General features: G+C 35.2%; 1 protein-coding gene across 1 annotated transcript; it reads left to right on the plus strand.

Annotated features, from left to right (window-relative positions):
* Nucleotides 1-3,348: 3,348 nt before the first annotated feature.
* On the plus strand, nucleotides 3,349-13,012 carry LOC106774776 (ABC transporter G family member 31-like). Its single transcript, XM_022787270.1, has 23 exons — nucleotides 3,349-3,840; nucleotides 4,007-4,127; nucleotides 4,536-4,624; nucleotides 4,916-5,000; nucleotides 5,191-5,347; nucleotides 5,434-5,510; nucleotides 5,609-5,753; nucleotides 6,154-6,455; nucleotides 6,543-6,824; nucleotides 8,377-8,693; nucleotides 8,783-8,943; nucleotides 9,018-9,121; nucleotides 9,219-9,375; nucleotides 9,522-9,697; nucleotides 9,805-10,137; nucleotides 10,227-10,517; nucleotides 10,618-10,701; nucleotides 10,911-11,044; nucleotides 11,268-11,495; nucleotides 11,599-11,770; nucleotides 11,858-11,945; nucleotides 12,191-12,357; nucleotides 12,449-13,012. Exons 1-23 carry the CDS (start codon nucleotides 3,503-3,505, stop codon nucleotides 12,728-12,730), a joined length of 4,290 nt encoding a protein of 1,429 aa, XP_022642991.1. The 5' UTR covers nucleotides 3,349-3,502; the 3' UTR covers nucleotides 12,731-13,012.
* Nucleotides 13,013-13,899: the final 887 nt, after the last annotated feature.

The following is a 13,899-nucleotide window of genomic DNA, read 5'->3' on the forward strand; positions in this document are numbered from 1 at the left end:
TTCAGTCAATCTTATTTCGGTCACAAAGTTAACTAAATTTGTAAAATCATTTCTGAATTTTCATGTGAAATACATGACAAGTCAACCCTACAGATGATTGGGAAAACTGAAGAAAGAGATGACTTGTATGTCATGATAGTTCCTGCATCCCCACCCCTTGCTTCACCAACTATTATTTCTCCTGAGAATTCTATTGCTTGTTCTACAATAAGACCTGACTCTACCGATATTTGGCACTCTAGACTAGGGCATCCTTTTTCTTCTTGTCATACCAAATTACGCACAATGTATGCCACTTTACCTGATACAAATTCCACTCATTGTGATACTTGTCACTATTCTAAGCAAAGAAAATTGTCTTTTCAATTAAGTACTACTGTTTCAAAAGCTCCTTTTGATTTAATCCATGTTGATATTTGGGAGCCATATTGTACTTCTTCTGTTGATGGTTTCAAATATTTCTTAACTATAGTGGATGATATGTCTAGATTCACATGGATTAAATTGATGGCAAGTAAGTCTGATACAAGATCACATCTTATTGGCTTTGTTTCTTATATCAAAACTCAATTTGGCATTGATGTAAAAGTTGTTATATCAGATAATGGTAATGAGTTTGCAATGACAGATTTTTATAGACAAAAAGGGATACAACATCAATTATCTTATGTTGAAACACCTCAACAAAATGGAATTGTTTAGAGAAAACATCAACACATTCTCAATGTTGTTAGATCTTTAATGTTTCAATCCCATTTGCCAATAGTTTTCTGGTCTTTTGCTGTTCATTATGTTGTGCAACTCATTAATATTTTACCTTCCACAGTTTTGGCATATTTTTCTCCATCTCAGTTGTTACACAATGTTAAACCTGACATTACTTACTTGTGAGTTTTTGGCTCACTTTGCTATGCTTCAACTCTTCAAGAAAATGTGTTTTACTTGGTTTTAAAACAGGAGTGAAAGGCTACCTTTTGTTAGATTTCAACTCAAGGGAAATTTTTCTATCAAGGAATGTAGTATTTCATGAAAACATATTTCCTTTTTTTACTAGTGACAAACACTCACCTATTGATACACAAAATTTAAATTCATTGGATTTTTGGTCACCAAAATCATTTCATCTCCATCACCTCTTTTCTCAGAAGTTACTGATCAACCCTCTTTACCACCTACATCTCTTCCTTCTATTGTTCCAGACCCTNTTAGTTTTTCTTCTCAACCTGTTTCTGTTGAACCTGCCACTGCTACTCCACAAAGGAAATCAACCAGGCCAACACATAAACCATCTTATTTGCAGGACTATCATTGCAACATGTTATCTACTTCTTTCGNCACTCAGTCATCCACANGTACCTTATATCCTATCTCTTCATATCTCTCATATGATGCATTATCATCTCTTCATAAATCATATGTCTTGAATCTTTCCCAAGTTAGTGGACCTAAAACCTATAACCAAGCCATCAAACATGATTGTTGGAGAAATGCCATGGATCAAGAAATTGTAGCTTTAGAAAATACCAAAACTTGGGTTTTGACTGATCTACCTAATGGAAAGCAACCTATCGGATGTAAATGGGTATACAAAATAAAGAGGCATGCTGATGGGAGTACTTAACGATATAAGGCAAGGTTAGTAGCCAAAGGCTACACACAACAGGAAGGCTTAGATTACTTTGAGACTTTTTCACCTGTTGTCAAACTCACAACAGTAAGATTAGTTCTGGCTTTAGCAGCTTCCAAACATTGGTATTTACATCAACTAGATGTATATAATGCTTTTTTACATGGGGATCTAGATGAAGAGGTATAAATGTTTCTTCCACTTGGCTACAAAACAGAAAAGCCAGGCCAAGTTTGCAAGTTGAAGTCTTTATATGGACTCAAGCAGGCCTCTAAACAATGGAATTACAAGTTGACAACTACTTTACTTTCTTTGGGCTACATACAATCAAAATTAGATTATTCACTTTTTGTCAAAAGTGGGTACTTGTTTATGTAGATGATATAGTTTTGGCAGGTGATGACATCTAGGAAATCCAAACTGTGAAGGCTCTATTGAATGCAAAGTTCAAAATTAAAAACCTAGGCCAACTCAAGTATTTTCTGGGCTTAGAAATTGCAAGATCTCAATAGGGCATGAATTTGTCACAAAGGAAGTATGCTTTAGAGTTACTAGAAGATGCAGGATTGTTGGGATGTCAACCTGTTTCTACTCCCATACAGGCAGGCACAAAATTCTCCAAGACAGAAGGAAAACCCTATTCAGTGCAAGCCTATGGAAGACTTTTTGACAGGTTATTATATCTAACCAACACAAGACCAGATTTATGTTTTGTTGTTAGTACTCTTAGTCAATTTCTTTCCAATCCTTTGAAAGATCACTATGCAGCAACAATAAGGATCCTGAGATATATCAAGAAAAATCAGGCTTTCAGTGATTCTGATTGGGCTGCTTGCCCTGATATTAGGAGGTCTGTGACTGGTTTTAATGTGTTCTATGGTACATCCTTAATCAGCTGGAAATCCAAGAAACTATATCTAGATCATCATATAGAGCCTTAGCTTCCACAACATATGTTGTAGCTTGAGGGGGATATTGGAATTATTTTATTTTTTGTTCATATTTGTGTATTTATGTTTAGGTGGTCCAATAACGGCCCAACAACGAGTGGGATAGAAAGAGAAATGCCCACTTAGAACTTACTAGGATAAGCTTTAACTTGACTCTGATACCATGTTAGAAGTGGGTTTTAGACGTAACTCAACCCCACAAAACCGACTTGTAAGGTGAGTTTGCATCTCACTTATATATTATCAATTGGCCTTATCTCTAATCGATGTGAGACTTCCGACAGATATAAAAGTTATGTAATTGATTTTGTTATATTTTATTTGTTTTTTTTAATTTTTCTCTTCTACCGAATTATTTATATATCTTGCTTGTAATATACTTAATAAGTTTTTTTATATAATAAGATGAATTTTATCACATATTTTATTACTAAGAACTAATGAAAACACTCTTATATATCACTTTTAAATGTTAAAATCTGTAATTTTTGTAAAGAAATTGCAAACACTTTCGCCACTTTTATATGTTTGAACCTCACATAATACCTTCAAAATGACAATTGTATGTAGAAGCATTATTTGTATCCACGAAAGGAAACTGACAATGATACGCGCGCTAACTTTGTCTTGCAAACAAAAACCGTTGCATGCATGCATGAGACTCGGTCCCTCCTCTCCTCATGCATATCTTGCATATAAATACCTAATCTCAAAACTTTCCTCTTTGCGTTCGTTTTCTCCATCAAAACTCTTCCTTATTTTTTTAGCTTTTCTCTTTTCATATGTATTTTCTATAGTAGATAAAGAAATCAATAGGAAACAGTTCTCTTCCTCCTCTTTTCGGAGGTTCTTTCTTTGTTAAAGAGAAAGAATTCTGCAAGAAAAGAGGAGGAGACGTTCTTAGGAAAAAAGAGAAAAGCAAAATATGGCTATAGCAGGTTTTAGTTTCGACATGTCCTTGGAAGCGGGGAAGGAGTCGTTTGCTAAGGCTTCAAATGCAGAATGGGTGGAGGAGGACGAGGAGGAGCTTCAAATGGCCGCGCTGCTGAGGTTGCCGACGCAGAAGCGTGTCAACACGGCCTTGATAAGGAAAGCATCTTCCAAAATTAACGATGAAGGGGAGAAAAGAGGCAAGGTTTTGGAGCAGATTGATGTGAGGACGCTGGATCGGTTCAACCGTGAACGCGTTGTCAAGGATGCTTTGGCTACCAATGAACAAGACAATTACAAGCTTCTTTCTGCCATCAAGGAACGCTTCAACAAGTAAAACACTTTGTCATCTTCTTCTATGTTAGATCAAATAGTTTTCAGATTAACAAGAACACTTTTTCTTGTGACCTGTATATTGATGATAATCAGAATGCACGTATCTGACACTCTCTGTGGCTTATTTTTTAACATTATTATACACATTCTTGAAATGCAAAAGGGTTGGATTGGATGTGCCAAGCATCGAGGTGAGATACAGAAACTTGACTATCGGAGCTGATGTTCAGATAGGTTCAAGAGCTTTGCCAACTTTGATCAATCACACACGAGATGTCTTTGAGGTTAATACCTTTTACTCATTCTCATACAAATTACTTTTTTAAGAAAATACTGATTATGTTCTATGCTTAATAACATTAGTTTAATTATATAACTCTTTAGAATCAGCCTAGTAATAGAAGAATTTAAACAGAATGCATAAGATCATAACTTCGAACAGCAGTGTTTCTTTATAAGTACTTGTGCATAAAGAATGTTATGAAGAAAAATGAAATAAGCTTATTCCGAAAACTGTGAAACTCTATTATCATATTAACGTATTCAAAATTTCTTTTAATGTATAGATAACTTGCTTTAAGTTTATCAGATGAAGTTTTATTTTTTTCTTCTTGTTCTATCCATGATTGTTAGTCGTTAGTGAAAAAACTTACAGTCCAAACTGATTCATATTGGTGATGATGGCAATCTAGGGTATGCTAGCCGGCATAGGGATAGGTCGACCTCAGAGACATTCCTTGACCATCTTGAATGACATCAGTGGTGTTATCAAGCCTGGAAGGTAATGTTTTTCTGTTATGTCACACTACTTACGTATTTTCTTCATGGAAGTATATATATACTAATCTAGCTTTAGCTCATTATGTAGAAATGAAAAAACAAAGTACTTAAATTTAGCCAAAAAATTTGCAGTGGGCTAGTGAATTGAATCGATTAGTATAATAATGTATGAAGCATATACGGTTTTTATGAGAAGTGTTTTATAATAGATTTTTAGATGGAGAAATTCCAGTTTCATATATGTTTGCATTGTGATGAAAATGAAGCTTAATATGTTATGTGTTGTTTGTAGGATGACGTTGCTGTTAGGACCTCCTGGATCGGGAAAAACTACCTTACTTTTGGCTCTTGCGGGAAAGCTTGATAGCAATCTCAAGGTAGTGCAAATTCTACACACACACACACACACAATGAAAGTATGAAACCAATGTGTTACCATTCGGTTTGTATAGCCTTTATCTAACTGGAATAAGCCAAATTCTGATTTTTGACACGTTAAATCATTTTCAAAATATCATTCACATCTTAGAAATATATTACAACTTTGATTTTGTAATACCTTTACAGAAAAGTGGTAGTATCACATACAATGGCCATGAGCAAAGCGAGTTTTGCATTCAAAGGGCTTCTGCATACACTGGCCAAACTGATAATCACATTGCAGAGCTGACAGTGAGAGAAACTTTTGATTTTGCTAACAGATGTCAAGGTTCAAGTGATGCAGGTATGTGTGTGATATACTAATTTCATTATTTTTATTTTCCATTTCACAGTTCTAATACTAATTTCCTTGTCTAATGTCACAAACAGAAATTGTGAAAAATCTGGAAAGCTTGGAGAAGGAAAAGAACATTATGCCAAGTCCAGAAATTGATGCATTCATGAAGGTCGTCTCATCTTATATAATATGTGAAAAATCATGCATATACTCAAGTTCATTGATGTTCTCTAATTTGTGTCTTTTCAACCTGATTTTACTCAACAGGCATCACTTGTTGGTGGGAAAAGGCACAATGTGATGACAGATTATGTTTTGAAAGTGCTTGGTCTTGATGTATGTTCAGATACTGTGGTGGGAAATGAAATGTTAAGGGGTGTCTCTGGAGGCCAAAAAAGGAGAGTTACAACAGGTGATCTCTGGGAACTTATTGCAATTTTCTTTGAATTTCACTCTTTTGGTGATATATCCTTATGTTAAATCTAACTGGATTAGCTCTTTGATGTTACATACAAAAAGGATCCAATTTCAGTCCCTATATTTTTTGGATGAAGTTAATTCTTTCCACTTGTATTGTGAAATATAGCTTTGACTGTAGGAGTTTTCACTTGTAATTTTTCTTTTTATTCGTAAGATAGGACACTATAATATAATAGAATAGAGAACTAACACAATTCAAGAATTTGAATCCATGTTAGTTTTGACTGTGGTATATACATACCAGAAGATTAAGACATTACCAAAGGCACTAATTGAAGCTGAAATTTGTAGCTAGCAATGACAAACTTTTGCATTTCAAATTTTTCCTTCAGGAGAAATGATTGTTGGACCTCGAAAGGCTCTATTTATGGACGAAATATCAACTGGACTTGATAGCTCTACAACATTCCAGATTGTTAAATGCATAAGAAATTTTGTTCATCAAATGGAAGCTACTGTACTCATGGCTCTACTTCAGCCTGCACCAGAAACATTCGAGCTCTTTGATGATCTTTTGCTTCTGTCAGATGGGTATGTGGTATATCAAGGTCCTAGAGAAGATGTGCTGGAGTTTTTTGAATCATTAGGTTTTAAACTTCCACCCCGCAAGGGAGTTGCAGATTTTCTTCAGGAGGTATTTGTAATTTTTTTTGTTTTTAACGGTCAAACTCATGCTTTAAGAAGTTATTATTGCTTAAAACTTGGTAATTTCCTATTCCAGGTTACCTCCAAAAAAGATCAAGCTCAATACTGGGCTGATCCTTCAAAGCCCTATAAATTTATCTCAGTGCCAGAGATTGCAGAAGCCTTTAAAAACTCTAGATTTGGAAAGGCTGTGGAATCCATGGTTACCGCACCCTTTGATAAATCAAAGAGTCATCCTTCAGCTTTACCCACAACTAGATTTGCTGTGCCAAAATGGGAGCTCTTTAAGGCTTGTTTATCACGAGAGTTGACCTTGCTCAACGGGCACAAGTTTCTTTATATTTTCAGGACCTGTCAGGTATATACAAACTCAATTAAATTGTGATGCAATGCTTCTATTAATGATTTTTTTCAATTCTTAATTTTGTATAAGTCAGAAAAGTTCCAATTTCAACCATTAATTTTTACAACTTAAAAGTATAGTTCATATTTAAATGTCTATTATAGATTATCTCCAACATATTTATTTTAGAAAATAAATTTTAAGTATAACTCAACTTTACAAAATCTGAAACTTGTATCTACTTATATACTGAAAATTATTCTTATTTATAATCAATGTGAGACTTCTAACACGCTCCTCTTATGTCGAGGTATATACATCTCGTGCATGAGACGAGATATTAATGAACGATTTGATTGTGAGTGGAATAATAGACCCAACTAGCATCAAATTTTGCTAGAATAAATTTTAACTCATGACACTGATACCATATCAAGAAGAAAATGATATGATAAAGACCATGAGACTCATATCCGATGACAATTTTCTGTCTCGAACTCTGGTCCTGTAAACAAACAAAATCTTTGGTAAAAGAAATAATACAAGAGTTCGACACTAATGAATAATAAGTTAAAAGGAGACCCAGTGACAAAGAAATTATCAATGAATAAAAAAGGAAAAAGGTTAACATCATTTTCAATACATTTCCAGTTAAAAAGTAAACTTTAAGCCTAAGTCAACCTTACAAAATCAGCTTGTAAGAAGAGGATTTTAAGCCTAACTGAACATGAAGAAGAAAAGAAGATGATAAAGACCACGAGACTCACATTTGGCAACAATTCTCTGGCTTGAACTTCGGTCCTATAAACAAACAAAATCTTTGGTAAAAGAAATAACACAATCAAGAGTACAAGTTAGGCGACTAATGGATAATGAGTTAAAAGGAGAGCCAAGGACATAAAGAACATTATCAATTGATAAAAAGAGAAAAAGGTTAACATTATCTCCAACACATTTCCAGTTAAAAAATATACTTTAAGCTTAACTCAACCCTACAAAACTAGCTTGTAAGAAGTGGATTTTATATCTAACTGAACTTGAAGAAGAAAATATGATAAAGACCATGAGACTCACATCCGGTGACAATTTTTTGTCTTGAACTTCAGTCCTATAAACAAACAAAATCTTTAGTAAAAGAAATAACAAAATCAAGAGTACGGGTTAGATGACTAATGATAATGAGTTAAAAGGAGACTCAAGGACATAACGAACATTATCAATAGATAAAAAAAGAAAAAGGTTAAAATTATCTCTAACACATTTCCTGTTAAAAAACAAACTTTAAGTTAACTCAATCTTACAAAACTAGTTCGTAAGGTGAAATTTGCATCCATATATATATATATTGTAAATTGATTTTATCTCTAATTGACGTAGGGGATTTCCAACATTTTCAATCAAGCAATTCAACATGGAAAACATATAAACAAGTTGATCATGAGTTCAGAGTTCAAAGCACACTATACACACACAAATATCAATAGAACTCTCAATGTTTACAATTTCTTAATCCTTGTTTGAAGGCGACTTATAATTCTAAATTTGACAAATTCTCTTGCTGTAAAAGGTCACATTTGTTGGAATTGTCACATGCACAATGTTCATACAAACAAGGTTTCATGAAAAGGATGAGACTTATGGCAATCTCTACCAGTCCGCACTATTTTTTGGACTGGTGCACATGATGTTTAATGGATATTCTGAGTTGTCACTCATGATAGCTCGGCTACCAGTCTTCTACAAACAAAGAGGCAATTTATTTTATCCTGGATGGGCATGGTCTTTGGCCACTTGGATTCTTGGGGTACCATATTCCCTTGTTGAAGCTGTTGTTTGGACTTGTGTTGTGTACTACTCTGTTGGATTTGCCCCAGCTCCTGGAAGGTAATTATCTTTACATCCTTGGTTGGGAATTTTTTTCATTTAGAAAATATTCAAGACTAATACTCATTACATTCTGATTAATATTTCAGGTTTTTCCGCTACATGCTTCTCCTACTTATGCTTCACCAAATGGCACTAGGTCTCTTCCGGTTCATGGCTGCTCTTGCACGTGACATGGTCATTGCTAATACATTTGGATCAGCTGCATTGATGATCATCTTCTTGCTGGGAGGATTTATTATCCCAAAAGGTAAGCTGCAGCCAGAACCATTGAATAAAAATAAGGCAGTTTTGTTGCTAATGATTTGATTGTTACTCTTTCAGCTATGATTAAGCCATGGTGGATTTGGGGTTACTGGTTGTCACCTCTTACCTATGGACAAAGAGCAATTTCAGTCAATGAATTCACTGCCACTAGATGGATGCAGGTATTTCATACATTCTGATTAAGTTTATTCTTGCTTTGCCATCCTTATTGCCAGTGGTTTATAGAAGATTTATGTAACTATGAAAACTGTGTTCTAGCATTCTGCTTTTGGGGGAGACACAGTTGGTCACAATGTTCTCAACGGATACAGCTTACCATCCGATGATTACTGGTATTGGATTGGTTTTGGAGTCTTAACACTCTACACAATTATTTTCAACTGCTTGATCACGTGGGGCTTGAGCTATCTGAATCGTAAGTTTAGAACAATTTTTCTCATCTTTCTATTCTCGTTTTCATCAATGGAGTTTCTTTTGGTATGCAATGGTTGATCTCCAAAGACTATCATTTTCTCCAGTCAAAGACCAGTTTAGTAATCTTGTTGCTTTTGCTTGCCACAGCAATCCAAAAAGCACGATCTATTCTTCTAACTGATGAAGAGGACTCACAAAAGAGTTCTGATAAAAATGGATCCAAATCCAGTGGTGATGAAGGAAAATCCTCGGGAATGATTCTTCCTTTTGAACCTATGACAATGACATTCCATGGTGTCAATTATTACGTTGATATGCCACAGGTGGGGGCATTGAGTTTCAGTTTCCTGAATGCAGCTTTTTTCAAAGACAAAAACAAGTAGAAGTTGTTTCATGATAAAAATTTTCTGAATAAATTTGCTTTCACCAGGAGATTGCAAAACAAGGCGTTGGAGAAACTAGGCTGAAGCTCCTGTCAAACGTGAGCGGCGTTTTTGCACCTGGTGTCCTTACAGCTTTGATGGGATCAAGTGGAGCTGGAAAGACCACTTTGATGGATGTTCTTGCTGGAAGGAAAACCGGAGGATATATTGAGGGTGAAATTAAAATATCTGGCTATCCCAAAGTGCAACAAACGTTTGCCAGAATTTCAGGATATGTTGAACAGAATGACATACATTCTCCTCAGCTTACAGTTGAGGAGTCCCTGTGGTTTTCTGCCTCATTAAGGCTTCCAAAGGAAGTAAGCATGGAGAAAAAGCTTGTAAGTTCCTTACTGAACCAGTGACAATAATGAATAACTTAGCATACCTAATTATGATCAGATCATTGACATGGTGATCTCTTCTGCAGGAATTTGTTGAACAAGTAATGAAACTGGTGGAGCTCGACAGTTTAAGGAATGCTTTGGTTGGAATGCCTGGCAGTTCTGGCTTATCAACAGAGCAGAGAAAGAGACTGACAATTGCAGTGGAGCTTGTAGCAAACCCTTCCATAATTTTCATGGATGAACCTACATCTGGACTTGATGCACGTGCAGCAGCCATTGTTATGAGAACTGTTCGCAATACAGTTGATACTGGTAGAACAGTGGTGTGCACCATCCATCAGCCAAGTATTGATATATTTGAAGCATTTGATGAGGTTAGTTGTTCAATTATTATCTCCAGTCAATTTACCATCGTTATAACTAATGATTAGGTATCTTATCTCAGAGGTCTAAACTTTGATTCTTCATTCTCAGTTACTTCTAATGAAACGTGGAGGACGAGTCATCTATGGAGGAAAGATTGGCAAGCAATCAGATGTCATGATAAAATATTTCCAGGTAACACTCTCTTCAATCATTTCTTATATATTTTCAAATTCCATTCCTTAGTAGTTTGAGAATCAGAATGCTGAAGTAGAAATTTAGTTCATGAAATTTAAGCAAGCATCTTTTAGTTCATGGTTTTAAGCCACACAAGTAAGAACATGCTTCTGAAGAACATAGAAGAGCTGTGAGCAGATTAAACTCCATTCCTATTTGTTATGCAGTCTCTTGAAGGAATCACACCAATCCCCAGTGGCTACAATCCAGCTACATGGATGCTTGAGGTTACCACACCAGCTGTTGAACAGAAACTTGGTGTAGACTTTGCGGAAGTTTACGAAAATTCCGAACAATTCAGGTTCTGATTTATTTCCTTGTGTGCTACTGGCGTGGTCTAACTTATAATTTTTCTATTTGAGGAATAGATAAGGTCTATGAATATGATCAACAATAACAAGAATAACACTTTTAATAACAAAAGCTCATCAGTTTTTAGAAACATAGAAATTATTAGGTAATCTTGCGCATAGAAAGATTGTTTTCCATGTGGGATTAATGATTTTGTCACGTCTTTACCTTAGGGGGGTGTTATCTTCCATTAAGGAACATGGTCAACCTCCTGCTGGCTCACAACCATTGAAGTTTGACACTGTATACTCACAAAACACAATGGCACAATTTCTCAAGTGTTTATGGAAGCAGAATATAGTATACTGGAGGAGTCCACCCTATAATGCAATGAGAATATTCTTTACAATAATATGCGCCCTGATATTTGGTACCGTATTTTGGAACATCGGCACAAAGAGGTATGCATTCTTCATAATCTCATTTGCCATCAGAAAAAGTATCTTATCAATGAAAACAAAAGTAAAGGTATTTATGATAACCATGTCACTGAATGTTCTGCAGGGGAACAACACATGAAGTGTATGTAATTATGGGTGCACTCTTTTCTGCATGCCTTTTCCTTGGAGTAAACAATGCATCTTCTGTACAACCTGTTGTTTCAATAGAAAGGACAGTGTTTTATAGGGAGAAAGCAGCTGGAATGTACTCTCCAATCTCATATGCAATGGCTCAGGTAGGTGCCATTTTACCAGGAACCATTTTCAAGGCTATATTTCATTTTCAGATTGCATATTTCACGTTTACTTTATCTTATTAACAGGGATTGGTGGAGATCCCTTACGTTGCTGTTCAGACAATAGTATTTGGTGTAATCACATACTACATGGTCAATTTTGAAAGGGATGCTGGTAAGATCTCATCCACCTTTACATCATAGAAAGAAGGACTTCTCATTCTAGCTCCATTAGTCATAACTCATTTAGTTTTACAAGATAGTAGTTGAAGATGTTCAACATGAATAAAATCTGTGGTCCCAGCTGCCAAATGATGAAAAATTTTCTGCCTACATATTTATATTTTCTCATGTTGGATTCCTAAATTTGCCCTCAGACAAACCCTAACACAAGACTATGGCTTTTGTTCTCGAATGCAGGAAAGTTTTTGCTCTATCTTGTGTTCTTGTTCCTTACATTCATGTACTTCACCTTCTACGGTATGATGGCTGTTGGAATTACACCTACCCAACACTTTGCAGCAGTTATTTCTTCTGCATTTTACTCTCTATGGAATCTTGTATCCGGGTTTCTTATTCCAAAATCTGTGAGTAAAACAGCCTATAACTTTGTACATTAGATGTATCTAATATTGTTTTTGTCTTGGCCTAATATGAACGAATCTTGCAATGTTCCAGCATATTCCTGTATGGTGGATTTGGTTCCATTATCTCTGCCCAGTTTCATGGACACTTCGTGGCATTATCACATCTCAGCTTGGCGATGTGGCAGAAATGATTCAGGGTCCGGGATTCCAAGGAACTGTCAAAGAGTATATTTCTGTTACTCTTGGATATGACCAAACCATTAATGGAATGTCATCAGTGTTGCTGTCAGTCATTGTGCTTATTTGCTTCAACATCCTCTTCTTTGGTTCCTTTGCCGTGTCAGTTAAAGTCTTGAACTTCCAAAAGAGGTGATTCAAGAATTTAGAGTTCAAGATCAGAGAAGACATTTCTAAACATCCATGATTGATGACTTTTACATTATTGGAAAATCTTCAAATAAAGTCATCATGAACTAAAACACATGGAATTATGGACTAAGGGAGCCTCACATGCAGTTCAGTCTATTATGGTGATCAAATCGTGCCATCTACCCTTTTCTTGTTTAGCTTGGTTCCTTTCTAAAATCAACTCTTGTAGAAGCTCCAATTTCTGTTCTTATTCTACCAATTTTCTATCCTTGTAAGCCAGCTATTAGGAAGAGTTTTCATTACTAATGAATGCCAAACCTTTTCTGAAGGTAATCTTACCTGATTATCTTTTAAACTTCAGCTATGTACATGAAATTATTAGTTATAAATATACATCATGTTGAGCTGAGTTTTTTTTTTCTTTTACTGTCAATTTATTACTGCATAATATAGTCAGAAAAAGACTAATATATGATATAAGAGTGTTCACCTAAATTATATAAATATTCATAATACAAAATCAGAATATGTGCAATGTTTAATTGATATATCCAAGAGATATCAAGGACTCTTAATAAAACACATGGTTGATGGCCTTCTATCACTATCATAAGGAAAAAGGAAAGAATGAAAATTTTGGGGAAGAATCAGTCTTCGCCATTACTTTAATAGCTAAAATGAACAGTGCACTACAAAGAAGAAAGCAGGGTGTTATAGTCCTTAATTGAAAAAATAAAGAGGGCATTTCGATCAAATCCATTGCAATATTAGCTACTACTTGAAACATTAATTATTATAACTTTACACTTCTCTTCAAAAATTAAAATTACATTTCTAGATTCGAAGAATATAACTATTCATTAATATCCTCGACTCCTGACTATTGAGATACATCATAGGAGCATTTGGTTTATGATGAAATTTATATGTCAGTAGTCTATGTTTGGTGTTAATGGCCTCTGGCCTTTGACTTGGAAGCTAATCTTCTCATAGTATTCTCTTATAGATATCTTCCTTGTCACTACATGTAAAGCATCTCTTGCTCTCTACCTCTCATGATTCACTTCCAGGCTATTGTTCATTGGCTCACCTTCCAGGGCTTCACCCGATCATGCCCGGGCCTTTGACTTGGAAGCTAATCTTCTCATAGTATTCTCTTATAGAAATCTTCCT

The sequence above is a fragment of the Vigna radiata genome, chromosome 10 (genome assembly GCF_000741045.1).
Source record: "Vigna radiata var. radiata cultivar VC1973A chromosome 10, Vradiata_ver6, whole genome shotgun sequence".
Taxonomy (NCBI): Eukaryota; Viridiplantae; Streptophyta; class Magnoliopsida; order Fabales; family Fabaceae; genus Vigna; species Vigna radiata.